We start from the raw sequence: 24,516 nt of genomic DNA, 5'->3' as shown, positions 1-24,516 counted from the left end.
CATGAAACAGTCATCGGGTATTACGCTTCCGCGTCACGTCATGCACCGACCGCAAAAACGCCTAGTACCAGCGAGCTGTACGTGCATGGTAATCGACCGCCATTCATTGTACACAATTTTTTTTTGTGCACAAACCAATTGCGGTCCTGGCATGCCAGTAAGGTTGTCAGGTTAGCGGTTATTCCTCCTGTTTTCACTGCAATTGTAGGCTGAATCTTCATCGTGGATCGTTTTTTACTTCAAGGACCTGTGTAATGGTTATTTCAGGTAAGTTTGGGGTGAGTTGCAGTTGCAATTAGTGTGTAACGGGGACAAAATTGAACATTTTCCAAAAATTTTTGCCTATACTATCAGTTACGAGAAAAACTAGCTCCAGCCCTAAATGACAACCCAATGATAAAACTCAGGGCTGGGTAACTCCAGCTAGTCCAGCGCGCACAGCGCCCTCTATCGGTTGTGACCGTACCTATTAAAAGGCCTAATATGAAATGTGATAGGGCATACTGCATGTTGTCTCGTTAAGGTCATAACAGTTCAATTAAAATAAAATTGTGTTTTCATAACTCACTCCATGCTCAGGCTGCGACGAATTGACTATGTTTTTAACCCCAGACACCGCATACAAAAACAAACGCTAATGTAACGCACAGGCATGACAGGCATGACACTTGACAGGCACCAGATTATTCCTCATTCGCATACGTGTTAAAAAATCTTGCACATGTATGCAAATGATCCAATATCAGGGTGAGAGAGCAGGGAGCAACTATAGAATGCAGGGCCACGCCGAAGCAAGGTTTTTTATTTTGCCTGGAGGCGTGGATGGAAAAGGAGTAATAGATATGCAAACCTGCAATAAAGTGCTAAGTACAGCGAAGGAATGCACTGCACTTGTCTTCTAAGCTTCTCATGAAGGATCGGAAGGGAGGGCGTGCTTGTAAATGTGTTGGGGGCACTGTCTGGAGCGGCGGAGGCGCGGAGTCTTGGAGTCGCAGAATCGCGGAGACGCGGGGCACTGGAGTGGCCGCAGTCTAGTGGCGGAGGCGCGGAGTCGCGGAGTCGCAGAGACTCGCGCCGATAGAGGGCGCAATTCTCGGCGGAATTTTTTTGAGAACGAAGCATCCATATCCATTTTAAATGGGCGGGCCAATTAGGAAGGGAGGAGGGCGACGGGGCACTGTCTGGAGCGGCGGAGGCGCGGAGTCTTGGAGTCGCAGAATCGCTTTAAATGGGCGGGCCAATTAGGAAGGGAGGAGGGCGACGGGGCACTGTCTGGAGCGGCGGAGGCGCGGAGTCGCGGAGTCGCAGAGACACGCACCGATAGAGGGCGCAATTCTCTGCGTGACGCGGGGCACTATACACTGGAGTGGTGGAGGCGCGGAGTCGCGGAGTCGCAGAGACACGCACCGATAGAGGGCGCAATTCTCTGCGGCTCCACGACTCCACGATCGATTTTCAGAGGTAGGTCGACTGCGGTTCCACGCCTCCACGCAGCCGTACGGAGGCGCGGATGTAGAGTAAAGTGGCCCTGCATTCTATAGTTGTACCGAGAGCAGGTAGTGGTGGGCGCATACTGCTCGACACCCTGGGGACGAGGTTGGAAGCGACCCCCCCCCCCCCCCCCCCCGGTTTGCACTGGGTTTTTTTCGGTCAGGCTCATTGATATTATTAACGCCTGCTACAAAGTTAACTAACTGAAGATCTACTATCATCTAAAAAAGCGCATCATTCAAAAAATACTCTTACCTAAAAAGCAGTATTCTGACCCCAGATTTGGCCGTGTTTTTTTATTGATTTCTGTCCGTGGCCTACGTGTCTTCGTCAGCGTAACACGCTGCTGCAGGTATATCGGGTACGGTATACGGTGGTTGACGGTACGGTCAGGATGACCGTAAGGTCCAGGGTGACCGTAAGGTCAGAGCCAAATTCTGCTAAATGCACATAAAAACTCTGTCAGATTTATCAAAAATCTGCCAAATTCCCCAGAATTACTCGAAATACAATATAAGCACTTAAAATCACATGCAGATTAGTAGTATTGCCTTACTTAAGATTCAAATTACATAATAAACAATCTAGTCACATAAAGTTGTTGTGATATTGGTAAATATTATTGGGCAAAACGCGGCCACGACGAAATTTATTTCCCAGTGAACCTCAGCACCTGGACCAGCCAACCTGTCCCATTATGCAAGGCTTTGTTTGAAAGGATTGCAGCTTTTTAAAAAACAAACAAATGTACACTTTTGTGTTCAAATTTGCTGTTTTTTGTCAAATAACCATTTTTGCAGAATTCTGCCAGATATCTGCCCAAAAAAAATCCATTCTGTCAAATTTTCTGTCAAACTCGTTTTTAAACAAAAACCTGTCAAAGTTAGCCGAAAATCGGCTAAAACGGTCACCTTGGGTACGGTACCGGTATGGTACACGAAAGTGACACATTGATTATCACGTTGGGGATACTGGGCACCATACATCGCACCTGGAGAGAAGACCGCCGTAGAAGTGGTATAGCGCCCTCTATGAATGCTACGAAGACAAACCACTGAAGTGCAGTGAAGGCCAAGTTTCCAACAAAATTGTTCCATTTCAAGCAAGCATGTCAAGTTTTGAGATGATCGCGGTATGAGTCGGTTTATATATCATGACACTTTGACAGGTTGTCGCAGTTTGTTTACTTTAATCTGAATAAGTTATGACACCCTGTGCAGTCATGGCAGTATAGACTGGCAAATGACTGGTCTGAAAAATTCTAAGTGTTTTCTCAGTAGGCAGGCTATTATAAGTCCGTAGCCCTAAAGACTGTGGCCGCGGTATGCTGCGCTGAACGGCCACACTAGTGGGGCTAGCTAGTCCGAGTATTAAACTAGGAGTAGGACTATCGCCCGACCATCTCCAAATGTTAGAAAAGGTGATTCGTACTTCGTAGAGTCCTAGTTACTCGGACTAACAACATGTGTATTCATGAGTGAATGAATGCATCATACGGTTTGGTTATACTTTGCTGACTTACTCGTCAGTGAAAAGGGGCCTAGAAAAAGGCCAGTTTTGAAACGTGTACTGAAATGTGTACTTCCCTGATTTATAATGTACGTTTTCCAGCTCTTACTGTGAAATATCCAATGATGCATTATATTAGAGCTGGAGGCAGTGGAGTGGGGTTTACCAATTAAGTTAGCTGATACCATGGTAACATGGTAAGCATCATAGCATGCTGTTACCATGGTAACATATGTATATTTTATGATTTAGTTGTGACCAGTTGTGACCATGGATCCTGATGAAGCAGCAGTTGATGCTATGGGTGAACAGGCTGGCGGTGATAATCTCCTGAATCCTGTAACCATGGCAACAAGTTTGCATCCTCCCGACTCCAGCTCCCTGGAGGACAAGAACCAGAACGGTACGATGAGCAGGCCAGACGCGTCTGAGACACCCGACACAATCATAAGCAGTGCTAGTCCAATTGAAACTGGTGATGAAGGAGCAGTTTTTGATGAGGACTCACACGAGATCGTTCTTGAAGATGAGACTAAGGATAACAATGGGATACTCGGTGTGGAGGACGTGGGCTCAAGAGAAATAGAAACCGATGAACCTGCAAGTGACTTTGCACTGATCGTAAATGGTGATTCACAAGAAATGGATGATGTTAGGGCATCAGCTGGAGGCTCATCAGATCAGCAGGGCCTTACTGAGGAAAGCAGACCAGATGGAGAAGGTCGGAGGCAAAGACAAGACAGGGAGGATGATGAGGGAAGGAGCAAGGATCAAGACCAGACTCTGGCAGGAGATGGTTCTAAAGAATCATCAGGTATTCTTATTTTAATTATTGGGTTTCACCAATGTGACTTTGTAAGAGAGTGTCTTATAAGTTGGGAACATCCACGGTCCAGTGAAACGTTCCCTTTGGAACGCAAGACGGTCCATTGGAATGATCCTTGTTCTGACTAGAACGCAGAGACCTTCCGATTTGTGTAGGGACCCTTCCGAGCTTGTAATCCGCTAGAGCACGCAGGGTGTTCCCGATGGAATGCTTCCTGCAGAATATAAGTCGGGTTGGATGTAGGACTGGTATTTAAACACGTAGACACTGGGCAAAGTTCCGAAGGCTTGACTGATTTGGCCTCAATCATTTTATAACACGTAGATGGCGCCTTCTGTCCACTTTTAAGGGCCCAAGTGGGACACACCTTGTGTGCATACTGGTTACTGTGTGTATGGCATGAAGCACATGTATGCCCGATTAATTTTATTATGAATATGCATAACGTTCCGATGGCGTTTTCGCATGAGCATCAGGTGCAGTCGGCAGTGCATTCAAATGTTCATCCCAGTGGTCTCCCCCATCTCTCCCTTTGAAACCATTCAGGGGGGTAATTTGTGCACGTGCTCCTTAACGATCCCCTATTCTAGATCCGGCAGAGCAAGGAGACCTTCCCGATGACCCAGTCAACCTGAAGAGGCACCAACGAGCCAGTCTGTACAGGCAAGGATTGAAGCACCAAGAGACGGAAGGCAATAGTGAGGAAGCCTTACGCTGCTACCTGGCTGCTATTACTGGCTTGACTGAGAGTGAAGCCTTCACTGAACTGCCACAGTGCCTTCACCAGGTAGGAACAATAAAACTGCGTGCAATCGAGACGTCACCACAGAGAAGCCAATTTTGAAGCACAATGCACAAAGGATCATTTGCATTTACAACAAAAAATGTATTCCAAAAGTCAACAGATCTCAACCCATCAAACCCCAACGGCATGGTTTTTTTTTTTAATCTGTCAGGATGGGTACAGTACCCCTAAACTGACAGTCTTTTACATTGGGTTGGTACACCTCCAGAATCAAAGTCAGAAATTTGCGTGTGCAGTTTCCCATATGGTGTCGGAATTTGCCAGGATGGGTGTGGTTCCGAGTAAATCATGCAAGGGAGTTAGGGTTAAAGATGAACATCCCGTGAAATTATTCTGACTGGCTTGCTATCATTTAATGAAAAGAAATCAAGAAATGTAGGAGATTTCCAGTGATCAGTCGATGGATCATGGGCAATAAACATTTACATGTACATGTATATAGACAATACGTACATGTACATGGTTTTCACTATTTTATCAAAAAGTGTAATATCCACTGAGCAGAAACTTAAACAGCTTAGGTTTTGAATATTATCCTTTGGATTTTGAGTGGTGTCATTATTGTAAACGAACAAAGTTAGTGATCTTATATGCCGTTAAGGTGCAAAAGTTCATTTGTGCAGGCGGACCTGCAATTGTTTTGTACAAGGATTCAGCAGTTGTCATTAGATTGTTGTGTGACCTTTTGCATTCTTTCCTGCAGATTTCCAACATCTATTTTGAGAAGAAGGAATGTATCCTTTGATTATTTTCAAGAAAATCCTGATAATAAAAAGATTATTCTGTGATCAACCAATCAAATAACAATTGGTGTTGAAATGAAAATGCTGCAGCAAATATTACAGTTTAATTTTAGGTAGCGTGCGTGTGGATCTTGGATACTGAAAGGCATTGCAAAAATTATCTGTGGGAGCACTTTTGGAAATTCTTACTTGAGAAGTTGTTGATAGGTTGGGGGGGGGGTGGATTTAGGCAAGATTGGTTTAAGCAGCATGACAGAACATCGGCAACAAACACTTTGCTTCACTAAATAAGTCACTAGTACAAAAGGTTCTGCGTAAGTGTGCTGTATTTCAAGAAGACCTGTTTGGAACAATGCTGAATTTTAGAGGTTTCAATAATTTGCTCACGTTGATTTCTTTAACTAAGCCTTTATTCCAGATGAAAAAGCTGTTCACTTTATTCAGGCAGAGAAGATGTATTACGAGACAGCACTGATTGATATTGTAAATCTACAGAAACAATTTGGTATGATTTTACCCCATCCCGATAAGACATATTTTCGGGCTTGCTGTAGTTGTGTAGCATAGGTTTACCACAAATCACCCTAGAAAATAAAAACACATTCAAATAAATGTATAAAACTAAAGTTTTAACATTGAATTTCTGATTTTCAGCATTCACATGAAGTTACAAATGACCTTTTGTACTCTAATTTGCCGACAATAACAGTGTTTTGGCTGACAGCATGACTAATGTGGTTACCTCCCCCCACCCCCCCCCCCCACCCCCACCATCACCATCCCTTGGGAGAGGGGGTGTTCGGACCACTGAACCCCCATCCCTTCTCCCTAAACACGTCCGTGAAGGAAATTAGGGTTAGATGTGTCTAGGCATAGAAGCTAGAACATCTTGTTTGTGTGCTTACTTTGCATTGCTTGTCTATAAACTTAGAGCTGCTTTTATAGGTTTTTGAAATGTACACTTGTTGTTCGACGCTGTAGAATCGAACAGTGAAGAGAACAACGAGGACCTAACTACAGAGAAAGGAGACGTTTCATCCCAAGCTGGTCCTGACTCACCAGAGATCATTAAGGCCAAGGAATACGAGAACCTCGCCAAACTATGCCTGAAAGAATCCAAGTATGTGAAAAAAACTTTAAGTAATGATTTTTTGGAATGCAAGAATTTGGGAAATTTTGGGAGGTAATAGTACTTTCTAAAGGAAAAATATACAAAAATTGATCTTCTTTGGACAATAGTAACAATTAAAAAAAAAAAAATTATTTGGGGACTGCGAAATTTGAAGCAAAAATGTGAAACTTTTTATCATGTCATAGCGAAATGCAGAAAGGAGACATTTATTAAAAGAGACAAAAATTGGGCTGGACTGGTATCGTAAGGTGAGGCCGAACTCCTAGTCAGCAACTGAGGCGTCTGGCAATTGAAGAAATCAATATAGAGCGATTCACGGGAAGTTTATGCTTGCTTATTTTTCATGGATAGCTTAGTTCAGTTTTGGGGTTTTTTGGGTCAATCATGTCACTGATGATTAGATATTTTGTTTGAGTAGTTTGGCAGTTGATTAAATTTACCATTGGTTTGTCAATCAATGAATTGCTTTGCAGAATGACCACAGCAATGTAATTTACAAATTCAATTTTTCAGTTGTCTACTGATTGCTTGATGCATTATTACTATCATGAACTGGTTAGACTGTCTCTTGATTTTATTAAATTAATGACCCAATTGATTTAAATGACAGCATTCCTCGTATCATTCCGTGCAGTGATTCACATAATTGATATTTTAAATTCATTGTTTCAGTGGCTGATTGAATGGCTGAAACCTTTAATAGTTTGACTGTGGAGACCCTTGTAACCAATCTCAGACACTTTCAATTTCTTGTCTTCTCTTTTGTTTGTCATTTCAGACCACAACTTGCTCTTGAATACTGTGGAAAGGTATTGTCCATCTGGGGTTATTTGTAATCAAATATGTAGGCTGACAGGAAACGTGATTTGTTTACAAGAAATGGCTGCTGCTTTCGTATCTGTAGCAGTTTTGCAAGGATTTGAATTCATGGAAGTGACTCTGTGCTATTCAGATTTGGTCTTGCGGCACAGTTGACAGATGCATCTATGAAAGATCGGGAATATTTAGCAGGTTCATATATTTTAATGAACCATTCCAGATGAGAACTGGTATACCAGGCATGTCTCACTTGCACTGTCAGGTTGTTTTAGAAAGGTGCGTGAAAATTTTCACAACACAATTTCGTGAAGAATATATGGGCTCCGTGCGCCAACACAAGAGGGCATTTTTTTTACCACTTTTGAGTTAATGCCACCCATGTACGGGACACTCCGTACATGTGTTCCTATAGCTACTGGTTCAAAAACCTATAGCGTGAAGTACGTATGACTTAGTTCTGAATGTGCACAAAGCCATAGTGTCTTCGTGTGAGCGTCCGGCGTCGTCGGAAATGGGTTCAAATGTCACTCCAAGTAATCTCCCTAACTGTCCCTTTCTTGCCGGTGAGGGGGTGCTTGTGCACGGAGTCCATAGTTGTGAAACACCCTGCGTGAACATTAAATGAAAATATGTTATCGTTTTCTCTCAGGCAACCAAAGTATATCGAGAGGTATATGGGGATTCACATCCAGTCACTGTGGGATCCCTGGATCTTTTCACTCTCATCTATGCAGACGTTGGCAAGAAACTATATGCAGGTAAAACAAGGTTTCAATTCCCTCTCCAACCCCCCCCCCCAAAAAAAATTTGATTTAGTCTAACTGCAGCAAGGGCAACTTCATTGGGGTTCTAGAAGACATCCCAGAACATAAAGTTTACTTTAAAAGAAACAAGCGTGAGTTGGGGATGGGAGATATGCTGATGATATAAATGTGTCATGGTTACAAGAGAGGTGGTTCATTGTTTGCAACCTTTCCTTCATTTTGAATTTTTACTCAAAATTGTCAATTGGAAAATTAGTGGATGGTGTATGCGCCCACCACCGTGCACAAAGATGATACATGAGTCAGTATGCAGGGTTTCAAATTGCCACTGCTTATAGATATCCATGCTCATACAGACGGACAGTTATAAGGACATTAATCAAAATAGTGTACACATTATCTAATATAGCAGACGGTTACTGATATGATGAATTTGGATATTAATTAAACGTAATATCCTTGTAAACTTGAGTATCCTATGTCATTATACAAGTACTAAATGTTTATGAGTGTAATAGAAAGTATAATGTTACGAGGTGACAGATGGAATGTACACCTTATGGAAATGAACAGTCCATCTGTTAGGCCAAAAAAAAAATACTCGGTCTCTGGTCAGCGGGCGCGTCGATTTTAATCACGCGCGTCAACCTTTTTTTTTCTTCAAATTAACACGGAAGCTACAACAGTGCCCTCCATTGCCGCGCCTCCTCAAATTTTTGTACCAAGGAGCACCAAGGAATGGGGAAATTGCACCAAGGCAAATGATAAAGGGCACCAAGGCAAATTATGGAGGACACCAATGTATAACGAGGACACAAAAAAGCAAAATAGTACCCACCTTGTCTGTACTATTCAAGCTTGAAAAAAAAAAGCCACCAAAAAAAAAAAACACGTCGCGACATCAATTCCGGAACTTCGGTCTGACCAGAGACCGACAATTTTCTTTTTTGGCCTTACCGAATGAAATTATTCCTTTCTTTGCGCAAATGTGAAACATTATGATTATTTGTAGTATAAAACACCTGAATTAATCTTTGTCATTTGACTGATTGCTTGCGTGGCTGTCCAATGGAACTTCTATTCTTGCGATGCCTCCGGGCCGTGTGTTGGGACAAATTCATTTGACACCTGATCAACTACCAACCAATCGGTTGATGGGGATTTATTCAAATATAGATACATCCCTCTCAATCAAGTAAAGCTTTCCGTCGCTACAATGTACACACAGTGTGTACACTACATTGCGCATGCTGTATCAAAATTTGAATTTCTATGAGCAAATTTCATGGCGCTGCTTAACAGCAGAAAAGGCGTGCTTACTGTAGCAGAAAATGTTGCTAACCTTCAGCACTATTTCATGGTGTGGATGTGCTGATGGTTGCATGCGTATGGAGATGTCTATTGTTACTTCACCTAATCAAGCAACTTTGTAACTTTGAGGTAAGCACGCCTTTTGCTGCGCATATATTTAAGGTCTTCAAGAAATAGACGGAGGCTGTATTAGCAGTGCCATGAAATTGGGCCCTGTTGTTTAGGCCACACCATTTGTTTAGAAGGCCTCTCAAGATGGCATCCAAATAACTTCTGTCTGTGTTTTTGAAGCACTATCCAGTCAGTATAAAGTGGATATGTAATCATGTTCCACAAACTGAGTTAAGCATCTAATTATGCTCATTCAAAACCTGAGGTGAATGCCAAATATCATTTACCCTATAATCTCTACCATATATCCTCCAATTTCCACTGTGCACTTTGAAGGGTTTTGAAGTGTCTTTATTATGCCCTCGATAGATGCCATGCAAAAGTTTGACGCAGAGGAAAAAGTCCTGGAAACAAGTTCAGCTGAGTCACAGCCAAAGAAGAGTGATCAGGAAACAACTGCTGGAGAAGAGACTACAAATGAGCTCAGACAGAGGTAAGACCAACAAGGTACCTTTGAGAAGAACAAGTAGGTAAAAAGTTCTGTGGGGTGCTGTGGTCCAGTGTTATGGTGTTCGACTCATGTGCCGTGGTACGTGAGTTCGAACCCTGAAGGGGAACATGGTGCTTGTGTTCTTGGGCAAGACACTATACTACAATGGCCTCTCCCCAATTCTGCTTTGAACATAAAATACTGCCAAAGAAATGTAACAGATTTATAGCTGTGTACTATTTCCCATTAGTCTAGAAAGAAAAACATTTAACCAGAATAGTCATTTACCCTGTTCATAAGCGTATTATATTTATGTTTATTTGAAGATCAAAAGATGACAGTGTGATCCAGCCTGCAGCAGAAACTGATCCACAGACTAGAACGGAGTTCGAACCAGCACCGCAACCAGAGGAACAAGGTATCTATCTAAATACAAAGCAAGTTTGACATCACAATCCTTCCAGTTGACATTCCCCAGAGTGGAAACATGTTACCAATCCCCAGAGTGGAAATGTGTTACCAAGTCACATTTGCATTTCTTTTGGCACTGAGAATGAACGGATCTTCAAGATAAATTTTAGTTCTGTGAAGTACATCAAGGCGGAGAGAAGAGAAATGTACTGCACAAATAGTAAGTTTGCTGATAATTATGGTGCTTTGGGCTAAATTTTGACTGACTGACAAAAGAGAGTTTTCAAAATTCAGCTGTGGGTTTTTTCTGTTCAGTCTTCCTTTAGTTAACCAGTTCATGCCTAGAATTTCCCAGTACCAGATTGTCCCCAGAATTTGTCATATTTGGGACAAAAAGTTTGTCCCAAACCTTGCCAAAGGTTGGCACTGAAAGCTTCCAGTTTTTACGCATTGACCTATTGGTATGAATGCTATGCAGTTTGCATTTTGCAGCATAACTTCCATGTACATGTTTGTCCTTCGTGCCTGCTGGAGTTACTCAGCTCACTATATGATTTCAAGAAATTGGAACCAAAATATGTGAGGTGTTCTGGCGAAATGGGACGGAACTGGGCACAGGCCATAGTGGAGAATAATGCAAAAACTGAATGGGGTTGATTTTTTTTGAGTTTCAGATTTATTGACATTTATAACCTTTGATATATCTACCACACATATTTTAATGACAAAGTACGAAAATCGTGGAATAAAATTGATTTGAAGGAAAACCAATTGGCATCTTTTTTATTTGCCGGACTTTGTCAGCATTTTACTTTTGGATATTTCGATAGGGCGATAAGTGTAAACTTTAAACAGCCATAACTTGCCACCTGAATGTCCGATTGAAGTACAACAAATAGTATTGTTAGGAGAATTTTCTTTTCTTTCGAAGTCTTTCCTAAATACTCGCAAACCCTCATTTTGACCTCTGCCCAGTTGTGTCTTATTTTACCAGAGCGCCTCACATATGACCTTGTGAACAGGATCCCTTTTCCCACAGCCACATTCAGCTAGGATCATGTTGTCATGACCAGCCCATTTTCCTTTTCACAGATGACTGGGTGACAACATGTCTCTTGATGCTGCTGTTTCTCCTGATCACCTTCCTAGTCCTGCTCATCATGTCCTACTTTTACTGCCTGGGCAACGAGCGCTCGTCCATCTGCCATCAGTTCAAGGGAGACCTGAGCTATTGGTACATGAAGATCAAGCACTACTATCTGGGGTTTGGCAAACGCTGAACCGTTCGTTGTCATCTCGCATGATTGGCATACTATCTGTAGTTTAAAGGTAGAGTACATCATTTGCAGCTATCCAAAAGGTAACTGACAAAATTATTGTTGAAAAACATACTTGCTTTTAAAGATAGTAATGTCACTAAACTCCCTGTGAAATTATTCTTTCTTCTTTCCTATCATTTTGAAAGAAACAATAAAAGAAGGTCAGTTCCAAAGATGCGTCTAAGACACATTTTTGGAAATTTCCGTTAGTAGTTCGTTTTTAATTCAGCGAAGCCATGAATGGGTGCGCGCAAGCGTTGACACGACGCACAGGAGCACGGTTGCTATAATTCGTTGGTTCAGTGCGTGACATCGCGTAGCTGCAATCGGCTGAATGAGAACGTGTCCCAGACGCTGATTTTGGGTGCAATTCAAAACATGACTTGGCAACTTTTGAATTGAAATCGAGATCCTAGAATATTATTTTCTCGGAATATTCAGCATTCACTGAGCTAGAACGTAATCAGGTTAGTTGTTAAGCTCCCGTCTTTAGATTTTGAGCACTTTTGTTGCTTCATACGAAAAAAATCCACAAATGACAAATGATACACTCTACCTTTAAACTTCATAGTGTTTCAGTAGACTGATTGCTTATGCCCCACGCTATGATGCTCGACTAATCACAGCCTTGAGTAATGCATGCACAAAAGCCCGATATTTGCATACACTTATGATGCACACGGCTGGAACATGCAGTATGGCATTGAAGAGGAGCGCTTGTTGCTTCCCAAACTGCGCAGTGGGTGGGGCTTAGTGGATCGGTGATTGAATATTCAAAGCTGGACATTATTGGGAGTTTCTTTTTCATTTTTTTTTTGGTCGTAACTAGGACGCTCCCATGCCTGGATGCATATTATGTGTTAGTGTTCCGCGCAATCCATTTCATTTCAGTGATGTGTTTGGAACTTTGCAAAATGCACACAGAGCTTGGACTTAGGAGGGAACCATAATAGAGGGCGCCACCAAGAGGTGGGTATAGAAAGGTACTTTTTCGCAGCACTTAGCCAAAACCCGTGGACAAAAAGTTATTAATTTTGCACAAGGAATCAGCAGTTTTACATTTATATTGTGCACTATTTAATAACCATTTGAGTTATTAGTGTGATAAAAATGATTTTTATTTACTAGACTTCTCAAGGTATTTGTGTATGTATAGTAGCCTACTGTTTGTGGTACTGCAAACAATGAAGGGTGAGTCAATAACTGTTGAATAATGTGCAGAATGTTGACACCCTGATAAATACAGGCCTCATCTTTTTAGCCAAAGAGAGCAGCATAAGGACACTTTTTTGAGGGCATAAGCAGACATTTAGCAAAGGTCTTTAATGTAAGTTCACATGTCGCTTCACGTCAAAAATTGCATTTCAGGGCAAGTCCAAGAATTCGCGCACGCTATGTCCCATACGTAACAAAAGTTGAGCCCTCTAAGACATTCATGGATTTCAGTGGTTCTTTGGTACAACTGTTTGACATCTACAAGGAGAAAACCCACAATAATGTTTATGTTGTTCGTCTTTGCGATGATGATGTAATTAAAGAAAACATGGCATTACATATGGGACAGAAAGGGGACCTATTCTTGGACTTGCCCTTTAACAATCTGTATTTTTTTTTTTAGATTTAAGTAAATATACTAAACTGCTTTAATGATCAGGATTTTTCTATTTGATATGCAGTGCCCTATATTTGTTTAAAAGTATGTACTTTTGATCCATTGGTGGCTCTTTGTATTGTGAGTTTCCCCTACTGGCTTATACGACTGATCCGGTCATTTTCTGTGGCAGCACCACGCTCGTGCGAGTTGCCCTCAGGTAGTAGGCATGCACTCTGAGCTCCTTTGACCAATAGAGTAACCAAAATGTGTGCGCGCCTTGTCTTTAAGAAGGCATGCAGCATTTGCAGTCACGGCTTCTTTTTCTGGTCGCCAGATTCCACTATAGACTGATCCCGCGGCAGCCATTTTCTGAGGCAGCACCAGGCTTGCGCGAGTCACGCTCAGGTACAATGTAGTACACAGGCACTCTGGGCTCCTTCGACCAATAGGGTTACCAAAATACGTGCACACCTGGTCTTCAAGAACGCGTGCAGCATGTGCGTGAGCGAAACACCACCGCAGTAAAAGCTTCTGACTCTGGTCGCCGGATTCCACTATAGACTAATCGGTCGACAGCCATTTTCTGAGGCAGCACCAGGCTCGCGCGAGTCACTTTCGGGTAGTACACACGCACTCTGGGCTCCTTCGACCAATAGGGTTACCAAAATGCGTGCATGCCTTGTCTTTAAGAACGCATGCTGCGTGAGCGTGACACCACCACAGTAACGGCTTCTTTTTCTGGTTGCCAGATTCCACATAGACTGATCCCGCGGCAGTCATTTTCATAGGTGGCACCAGGCTGGCGCGAGTCACGCTCAGGGAGTACGCACGCACTCTGGGCTCCTTCGACCAATAGGGTTACCAAAATGCATGCACGCCTTGTCTTTAAGAACGCGCGCAGTGTGTGAGTGAGTGAAACACCACCGCAGTAAAAGCTTCTGATTCTGGTCGCCGGATCCCACTATAGACTAATCCGGCGACAGCCATTTTCTGAGGCAGCACCAAGCTCGCGCGAGTCGTAGTACGCAGGCACTCTGGGCTCCTTTGACCCATAGGGTTACCAAAATACGTGCGCGTGCGCCTTGTCTTTAAGAACGCGTGCAGCATGCGCATGAGCATGACACCACTACAGTAACAGCTTCTAATTCTGGTCGCCATTTTCCGCTATACATCCTCCGTGGACTCATCCTTTGAATCATGAAGGTAGAATTGATCAAAGGTGTTAAGTACTCATTCATTGTTTTTGTCCCAGTTTAACATACTTCATAGCAACTCAAATTTACTATAAAGAAATTTTCTTAAAAGATTATGCAGTCTATAAAATATTCTGCAAATTTTGTATTCATAATTGTGATTAACAAATAAAATGATTTGTAAGTATATTCTGGAATTTAGTGTTTGCATGATTTTTTGCATTAATTAGATACTTGCTGTGCATGAAATTAATATGTGTAGTTTTATTCAATAATTATTGAAATTATCTGCAATTTCTACAGATGTGCATTATTGTTCCAAGAACTTGTTGTTTCCGTCCATTTCTTTTTACAGTTTGAGGTTATTCATCATGTACACATTTTGAAGTTATATTTAAATTTTCCGTCCAATTTATATGTTTAAGAAATTATCAGTTTCTTAATGATTACAAATTGCCTAGAGACAGGGGGAATTTTGTGAGAATGTTCACAAAATACTACAAGGGTTCTTTTGACATAGTTTCTTACTATTTCATTAAATTTCTATTAAACTGAACCATTTTCAAGTTGTTATATTTCTTTTGTTAATTAAACTGAACGTATACATTTATTGCTTATTATACCAGTGATAACACAGAAGCAGACAGGTTATAGCTAGATCAGTCGTTCCAATGTTGAAATAATTTCAAATTCTACATTAATAAGTATTCATAAATACAGAAAGTTTACCCATTCCCATGGGTCAAGAGCCTGTCACACACTCTCGAATTTGTATCCTTGTGGAGACATTTCTTTGTTCTTGTGTAGTAAAGTTTTCGATTTTAAAAGTGAAGTTTCAAAATGCTGTTATTTTAACCAGAATTAATTTCCTTGGCTGAAATTCGGACTTAATATCCCTTTTCTAAAACTCTTCCATTTGCGACGGATCAACCCACCTTGAAAATTCCTAGTTTTTGAGTAAAATCCATATATCTATTTCGTGAAAACCTTGTGGAGACCTATTCATCTATAGAAATTGCCCTGTGGAGACCTTTACAATGTTTTGTTCCATATTGTGTGCGTGTCTCCACAAGGATACAAATTTGAGCACACCTATAAAGACATGGCTAGCTGGTCTTAAACACTTTTCCAGTGTCACATGAAATTTGGATTCCTATGAAATCCAGTGCCTTTTACCGTTCTATTGGTTGAACGTTCACTATCCTCTCGTACGCATGCGCAATACTACCAGCGCGTCGGTATTTCATAGTCCTAAATTCACAACGCACTCAACTCACCTGCATCTGCACCGAAAAGGTATCTATGAATGGGAATAAATGTGCTTGTGAGGTGTTAAACACTATGTTTAAGACTGCATAGATTATTGGTTGGAGTCTGAAATCATGATAATTACCCGAGGCGAAGCATCTGCAGAATTACATGTATCAGCATTGCAGACTCCAACAAGTCTTAAACATATTGTTTAACACCTCCCAAGCACAGTTTAGGCTTCATGCAGTTTGGACATAGTTCCAGTTCATCGAAATCTCATACACAAAAGGCTAAAGGCAATTTTCAAATTAAAAGATTTGTTTAAAAGTACTTTAAAAGTCGGAGTTTTTCAAGGTAAGACGAAAACTGGCCTTGATGTGCCGGCTGCTCTCTGAGGCAGATGTTGAAAACAATTACGACGGATGACGGAGACGAAGTTTATAGAATTGGCTATTTTTCATTTCTCCATGGATTTTGAAAGGCCAGAGACGTCAGGCAGCATGCATGGGAAGACACGGGAAAAGAAGTGGGTCAAAGTCGCCTAATCTCGTTTGGGTACGGAATCGATAGTTGAACGAAAGGCTGGGTATTCCAACAGACTGAATGGGCATGGACATAAAGGTATAGCTATAGGCCTACATTCGTCCGGAGAGCGCCGACATTTAGGGTGGTTTTTTTCTCAATGTTGCATATTGGCAATGTTAAATATTGGCAAAGTTAAAAAAAAAATGTTTCCTTAAATCTGACGCGGTAGCCTTTTTTCCTCAGCCTCATGCCAACATTCAAGCGGCGGGGAAAAATGCCAAAGCTGTCGTTGGAAGACCGAAATTCGGACTGAGTGATGCATGCATAAACGTGGAACACTGCTCGGAGAAGGTTGCCGTTGATGTCACCATTTTGCGTCGTTATTATGATCGACCACATTATCTGCAATGGCATCTTCGAGTTATAATGAGATGAAGACATGTTGGCGTGATGAAATATCCATACAAAAGCCCACGTCTCCCACGCGTAGACTTATCGCATTATGGCAAACTGGTCCTGCTTTTTTCACTGTGACGCAACCACCCATCAGCACATCAGATCATTCTCCATGCATTGCACATCTACACATTATCCACTGATATCTCGGTATGGATACCCGGCTCGATCTTCTTCAGCTGTGGTGCTAGCAACATCGCCAGAAATCCAACGAAAGACGACACCGCCGAAATGTAGAACACAACAGAAAAAGTGCCACTCGCATCGTACAGGGAACCTAAAAAGGTATCCAAGGCAATTCAGTAGGTTAAAAAATGATTGACTAGTAATACAAGAAACGTCACAGCATTATAAAGTGTTTCGAACAACTTCCATTCACTGACATTTATGTAATAACAATTCCCTTAAACACATTACTTTTAACCTATAAAGCGTAATGTGTTGCGATATACCAGTGTTTTAATAGCACGATGCGCTGCTTCAAATCAAAGGGGGAAAACATGATATGCTTAGCGATGTAGCCTACCTGCTACTATAGGGCCAATTAGATCAGCCACCCCTCCGATGGCGCTGTAGATGCCAATAGCTGATCCCAAGTTATCAACACCAACAAATTCACGTAGCATCACGCGGCTGGCTGTATTCTGGAACCCGTGTGCCAATCCAAACATGGATGCTGAGATGACGAAGTAAGGGTAGGTATTAAGTAGTGCTATCAGAACAAAGCAAGCGCTGGCAAACATCGCTACTTCGAAAATTATTAAGGATGGAACCTTTTGATTGACGAGACCGCTGAGAGGGCGCCCTATGAAGCTACCGATCCCGAAGGCAGTAATGAGCAAGGCAGCCCTCTGGTCTTCAATGCCGGATGAATTGGCAAATGGGACGATGTAGACGATGAAGGACCCGTAGCAAAGGATGAAGGTTGCCTGGACGAAGCAAAACATGGACAATCGGTAGCTTTGACGAAGCAAGTTCAGTCGAAAGAGCTTGACTGTTCCGTAGAATAAACACTTGAGTGAATATTTTCTGGCTATTGTAAACGTCACGGTAACAGCCTGACGGTTAGCTGAATGTTCATCGGTGTGATCCGCAGGAATCGTTCTTTTACGGGATGGTAGATGTGGTCGAAAGGCAACCCCAGCCGCACAGATATTTGCAGTGACTGCACAGGTTACAGCAATGCCCCCCTCCAGCCATAGGTGTCGACTAAAAACTGGATGAACGGACCGAATACAACCAATCCGAGGGCATTTCCAGCCGCCATAAACCCACATGCCAATGGGTAGCGTTTGTCGTGATACTTGGCGACTATGACAATTGCCGCTGCATATGCAACCCCGTTGCCAGTTCCTTACAAAATGGATATCAAAGAGATTTGTTAGAGTTTCTTGAAATGAAGAACATGTACAATCATAGGAATGTTCAGGGTGGTCACGGGCGCGTCACCAGGAGTTTTCTATGGGGGGGGGGGGGGGGTAAAATGAAGAATGGTCAAGCAGACCGCCCTGTACTGAAAGGTACTAGGTAGCCAGGAATCTGTCCTCATGTTATCCGTCCGTCGCAAAATAAAAAGGGATGGGCAAGTGCCCCCGCCCCCTTGCGACGGCCATGGATATCGTCAATGGTTGAAGTAGATGGTCATCAAACAGTTGCGACCTTCTCCAGTCCCCCTGCTGAGCCTGATGATGATGACTAGAACGATGATAATATCACTGATGGCGATGACGTTGATACCAGCAATGATATAGGTCTACGGCATCATCTGGAAAAGTTATTTCAAACTATACTATGGCCAGGGATAGCCAAAAATTAACCCGAAAAATCTCCACAGAGTAGTCAGCGGAGCAGACTTAATAAATGAAGTGAACTCACCTACAACAGCAGACATGACGTACATCTGATAGATATTTCTAGCCAAGATGATACCAATCATTCCCATGATGTTAATCAAGCCAGCGAGTACAGTCGTTATGCGACACCCAAAGCGATTCCCCAATACACCGCTTAGGGTACCTGTAACAGAAGAGGCTTGGATTAGTGTTTCAAATATGTGATATTATAATGTAGACTCTACCCGATGGGTGGAGGACATATTGTAGCTTTTTACATAAGTGTCTACATGTACTTACAGCCGTAAAATGTGAAAGACGAAACAATGCTTGAAATGGCACCAGTCTGGGCTGAGGTAATCTGGAATGCATTTTGGAAACTGGAGAACAATACCCCGGTACAACGCGTCATCGCTGTGATAAGAAGATGCACAGTGAATGAGGCAAGAACCACCACGATTCCCCAAGGGCAACCTCCTCTCCTTAGACGGTGCTTTCCCATGATTTCACTTAAATAACGCCCAAACGCCTGCAAGAGAAAATTATGCATGATAATTATTTGACAAATTGGTTTTTCAACAGGAGCTCGAGTTTAAAGGCAAATTAAGCATAAAATACTTCACTTTTGAAAAAAAATCCGCAGGGTGAGTAAAAAAAAAAGTCCCTTTGGATAATTCGTTTTTCCCACAAAACGGGAAAGGTTACCAGTTGTTCTCTGTAGCCAACATTCGATCTGGGTATTGACTACATTACATATTTCACTGATATTCATCCATGCATGCAAAGGATACATTCTTTGTTACTACCCCAAGCCAAGCCACTGCCAACACAATGTTTCCTAATATTTTTAAGGGAGTATTTCACGTTTATTGAATGGCGCAAACAAGAACCTGAACAAGAGGCGCCAATATCTTATCCCCATTTGATTTTTTTCTTCCTTGGGGGTACCTCAAGGACCGGGTGTACCGCATTGTGCCAAACATCCTGCAGGATTTTCGCCAACGAATTACTGGTGAAATCTAAGCCCTTTATGCATTGATCCGGCGAATGACAAACAGGTGGAGGGTCGAGAAGCAGGACAGTGAAAATGTGAACTTCATCTGTAATTCAGTTTCAAGTTCAATAAATGTAATTCCATTCAATTGATGTCCTGTTCTTTTATTCCATTTATTTTCTTCATTGTCCTGAGGCCCATTGTTGCCATTGTGTTCGTAGCAAAAGGCCTATTCTGAACATTGTGTTGGTAGTGTTTAAATTGTTCCATGCTGCTCCTGGTGGTGGTGGTGGTGCAGCTGATAATGCTGCAACAGATGCTAATATACTGCTGACCGTGTTTTTCCTCCTATAGATACTTCTTCTACTGCTGCTGCTGCTACTGATGCTGCTGCCACTGTCCCTGCTCCGCTGCTAATATTCTTTTTGCTACTACTTATGCTGCTGCTGAGACTGCTAAGATAACTGCAGCTATTTGACGCTCAAAAAAAGTTAACAAGGAAATGTTACCTTACCTTTCTGGAAAGCGGTCACTCTCTTGATTTGATTTGATTTGATTTGATTTGATTTGATTTGTTTTACTCGATGGATGATTCAATGCACTTGTCTTGCTACCACCTAAATGGGAAATTAACGTTGTTAATTAACATCCATTGTCTGCATTAAAGAATTCCAAAACCGTCGGCACCCTACATACGCGGACTGTGTCAGTGAGCGCAAAGTTAGGCTATAGTACTATAATAATATACTCTTGTGTTTTGTGAAACAACTGAACTCGCTGATTTACTACGTTAATGTTTTATAGACTGAAATTAAACTTAACTTGTACCTGGTAGATACAAACGCTTTAAGTGTTAATTCCGGGTGTTGCATTACCGATCTTATAGCGTTCCCGTATACACCTTGGACTTTGTAATATTCAGACATAATTATAGTATATAGGTTCAATAATGTCAAAGTATAATGCATAGGGTAGATAACGAATAATTCACCCTTGTGGGTCAAGTGCCAATAATCCAAGTGAATATATGAGTTTTGTTCATCCCAGTATTTACATAATTTGTTTGGCCTTATGAGAAGGCCAGGATTATCAAATAAGCACAGTAGGCCCTAGGGCCTACGAAAAATTCGGGGTCCTTCGAACATTCCGCAGTTTGCCATAAAACACATACACACACACACGTGTGTAAATGCCGGCAATCGTGGACGCCCCATTGTCCCTAATCCTCTTTCCTTTGTTTGTACTCTTTTTAGCGACAGCTCTCATTGGTTTTGTACACGATTTGAGATCGTGGACGTTCGGTCAATCGTGGACGTATTGTTTGCGCCCCAATTCTTTTGTCCTACGTCCACGATTGCCGGTGTTTACATACTCACCCACACACACTCACGCAGGGAAAAGGTTTTTTTTTTAGTTTTTAAATAGGTTTTAGGGTCTTTGTCGGAATTTTCGTGGGGGACGGGGGAAATGTCGTTTCGCCCCCCCCCCCCCCCAACTATAGCTCAGAATAGCTGATTCAATGACTCCAAACTCGAAAATGATGTAAACCGATGATTTTTTTCCAAATTTTTTTGGGTTAAACTTAAAGTGGTCAGAAACTGCCTCAGATCGCACCAATGCGCGTCCCCGAACCCCTCGCCGTTTAGGCTTCGCACTCGCATAGTTCTGATCAAGATACACATGTAACCCCCACTTTTCGGAAGCGATGGATGCCCTTGGCAGCTGCCTAGAGCTTGGACCTTCACCAGTTTGGCCTAGCCTGGCTTGATATGTACAGTAGTTTGTACCTTGAATTTGGTGCCGGTACCCAAAGCGGAGTAGGGCCTGCGGAACACTGGTGCCTACGGCCAACGAAACACTCGATACGGGCCTACTTATGAGGTTCGGGTACCAGGGAAAAAACTAAGGGAACTTCATCAAGTCGATCTTCATAAATCTCATGACCTAGTAGGTAAAACGCTTTGAAGTTTAAGATCTCAACAAAAGCAAATGGGAACAAAAAGCACTAAAGTAATTTATAGCCTAGTGGCTTGTGGGGGACCCATATGCAGTTTGGGGTACAATCTTCGAAACTCTCAGGAACACTTATGGATATCTCAAGAAGTTCAAAACCACTTGTCATTTTTCCCGACCCCTTCAAGCGCGGGACCATGACATTTTTCTACTCACTCTTCTACTTCACATTATTTTGGACAGATGGGTAAAAGCGCAACATCATAAGAATAATAAATTCGTTTGGGGGTGGGGCCTCATTAACAAAGATATGGGAGCAGTAAGCGTAAACAAACAATCTAGCTGTAAAGGGCAACTCTATCCAATATTATGTGAAATGGTTTAGGCAGAATGTTTTCATGTCAAATCAAAACTTATTGTTCCCCTTAGCCCCCTTTAGGGGCGTTTCAAAAGTTTTTAGCTCTGGCAGGAGCTTCTACATACGTCTCTTCGTGGTTCCGAAACGCGTCTTCCTCATAGCAAAATAGTGTATCTTGGAAAAAAAACGCATTTTCTTTCGAGAAAAATCAGTTTTAACGTTCAGGGTCTTCTTTTTTTCTATTTTACCATTAATTAAACTAATTTTTCTACCACAGATTGTGAATACTGTTGTAAATAAACAGTGGAAATTTCAGCTTCTTGTCTTTGCTGTGTTTTGGATAGAGGCAATTTGAAAACAGTTACACCATTTTTACCACAAACATAATTAAAAGGCCCATTTTGGTAAAAGGGTGCATCTTTAGAAAGTATATCCAAATGTACTATTATTGCATTTCTACGATGCGTATAACACACTGCCTAGCAAAAAAATTGTATCTTTTATAGCTACGCTCTTTTGCCTTGTCATATCTGGTCACATCTTGCACAACTTGAACAGGGTGTATCTCAATATGCACCCTTTTGTCAAAGGAACTGAATCAAACAAGCACGGTTTTGCACGAGATACGCCCTGTCATCTTTGAAACGGAAGGCCGTGTCGACTTGAGGGTTCGTTTAATGGAAACAGCGCCCCCGATAACCCCCAAAATGACTTTATCTCAAAAAGGTCAAAATCGAAGTGACGGTCGTATATATATAACGACCAATTGACAAAAAATTTGACCAAATGCCATGCCCTCGTCAGTAAATGCACTCTTGGCAAAAGTTTTCGGAACAAGCCCCTTTAGTGTCTCCATCGATGCGCATGCGCGTCTATTTTGCATATGAAGTGAGACATTCCGGAACCGGGCCAGAACTTACTGTACACTCGCGCTTGTTTCCTTAAAAGTTGGTACATCTGACATATATGAACAAAAGACCAACAATCTAACCTAAAGTTTGATTTTGAAAACATGCAATAAACAAACATGGACAAAATAATTTTATATTCCTATGAAATGGTATGTTATTGTTTTTAGGCGTAAAACAAAAATGTCCAAAAGTGGTAGGAAAGGAGGGATTTCACATTAAAGTCAAAATTTATGTAATTTTCGGTGTGAGATCAGCGAAATAAAAGTTTGCATTACTATACATCTGTAAAGGTATCTCAAATTGCTAATATCACATTGTCAAAAGTTGAGGTTCAACATGTGATTCTAAATTCAAACTTTTCATATACATGTATTGTAAAAGGTCGCGGTAAACGACTCTCCTTTTTGGCTTACTTCGCCAAATTTTTTAAAATGGACGCCCCGACTACAAAAAGGTTGGGGGAAAAAAATGGGTTTTAAATTGTACGTATTCATTTCGGCTAAAATAAACAAAACAAAACATTGCCCCGATAAACTATTTTCTGATGTAAGAAAAAAATAGCGTCAATTGGACTGGGATTTATAGTGTTTCGTTATTAACTAGACAGTTATCCCTGAAATTTAAAAATAATGTACCCAAATTTGCATATGGGAGATTTTTTTGTACCGCAAGCTAGTAAACATAATCACTTAATAATCACTTCAAACTAAGGTAACCGAATTGGTGTAAATTACGTTCTGCACACGCGTGATAACCACGAGAAAGCATTAATGCGATTTTTGTACACAGTCCCTTGATTATAACGTGTAATTTTACCCGTTTTAATAACGCAACTTGCCCAATCTTGCATCACGTTCAAACAAAAACGTAAAACGCACGTTAGTAGCTCGTTGTATTATCACGTTCTGCACACCTAATAAAAAAGTTATTGTCAGGTTTTTAAATCAGGTTTTGCACACTTAATATATACGTGAATCGTTCGCTCTGTGATCACGTTTTGCACGACTCATATTTACGTTACCAACTGTGTGTGAATTACGTTAGGCACACGCGTGATAACCGCGTGAAAGCGTTAATGCGATTTTTCTACACAGACACTTGATTTCAAAAACACGGCAATATAACGCTGATTGCCGGATCTTGTATCACGTTTTGCATACCTAAAACCCCCGTTATTGTCTGTTTTTTATTAATCACGTCTTGCACACCTGAAACTAACGTTATTGCTTCGTTCTTTTGTCACGTTTTGAACCCCTCCTAGTCACGTTTGTGGTGTGAATTAAGTTTAGTTATACTAGCAATTTCCAAGGTTCGGCGATACGGTTCCTGAAACTCAATTAATATTGGTTATTATTCAAATAATTATTACACTCAATTTATATTGGTTAGTATACAATATTCACATATAACGAGACATCATGGGTCCTCTGATCACGCCCCTTCTCTAATATAAGAAGGTGCTCACTTGGTATGTGCCTCTCGACCACCGTCGTCTGTAGTCACAGTTTGCACGTAAAAAAAAATTTATTTGCTTTGTTTGGGTTTTTTGGCAAATTTGTTTCTTTGAGACTTTGAATAGCATTTTTGATCTTTAAAAAACGAAAAATTACCTTTTACACACACTAAATAATTACGCTATGTGGGGCAGTAAGATGCCTAGGTAAATAACAGGACACAATAACTTGAAGATTATTAATAAGTTACTGGTAACTGTACAA

General features: G+C 41.6%; 2 protein-coding genes across 7 annotated transcripts; one reads left to right on the top strand and one right to left on the bottom strand.

The window, feature by feature from the left end:
• The first annotated feature begins 2,500 nt into the window (after window positions 1–2,500).
• Window positions 2,501–11,823, top strand: LOC119743397. Of its 6 annotated transcripts, none has more exons than XM_038219787.1 (11): window positions 2,501–2,623; window positions 3,263–3,814; window positions 4,417–4,613; window positions 5,335–5,365; window positions 5,793–5,879; window positions 6,356–6,494; window positions 7,285–7,315; window positions 7,975–8,083; window positions 9,881–10,004; window positions 10,328–10,419; window positions 11,505–11,823. In XM_038219787.1, exons 2-11 carry the CDS (start codon window positions 3,271–3,273, stop codon window positions 11,690–11,692), a joined length of 1,542 nt encoding a protein of 513 aa, XP_038075715.1. In that variant the 5' UTR covers window positions 2,501–2,623; window positions 3,263–3,270; the 3' UTR covers window positions 11,693–11,823. The 6 variants fall into 6 exon arrangements, with proteins under 6 accessions (XP_038075715.1, XP_038075714.1, XP_038075713.1 ...); XM_038219786.1 differs by having other exon boundaries at window positions 3,253–3,814; XM_038219785.1 differs by having other exon boundaries at window positions 2,501–2,659.
• Window positions 11,824–15,768: 3,945 nt separating this feature from the next.
• Window positions 15,769–19,150, bottom strand: LOC119742408 (monocarboxylate transporter 4-like). Its single transcript, XM_038218326.1, has 4 exons — window positions 18,883–19,150; window positions 18,626–18,766; window positions 17,277–18,103; window positions 15,769–17,027 (listed from the first exon to the last, which is right to left on the bottom strand). Exons 3-4 carry the CDS (start codon window positions 18,025–18,027, stop codon window positions 16,876–16,878), a joined length of 903 nt encoding a protein of 300 aa, XP_038074254.1. The 5' UTR covers window positions 18,028–18,103; window positions 18,626–18,766; window positions 18,883–19,150; the 3' UTR covers window positions 15,769–16,875.
• Window positions 19,151–24,516: the final 5,366 nt, after the last annotated feature.

Source organism: Patiria miniata, unplaced genomic scaffold, assembly GCF_015706575.1.
Source record: "Patiria miniata isolate m_02_andy unplaced genomic scaffold, ASM1570657v1 HiC_scaffold_6, whole genome shotgun sequence".
Lineage (NCBI taxonomy): Eukaryota > Metazoa > Echinodermata > Asteroidea > Valvatida > Asterinidae > Patiria > Patiria miniata.
Note: the sequence above shows the minus strand (reverse complement) of the source record. Positions and strands in the feature narration are given on the sequence as shown.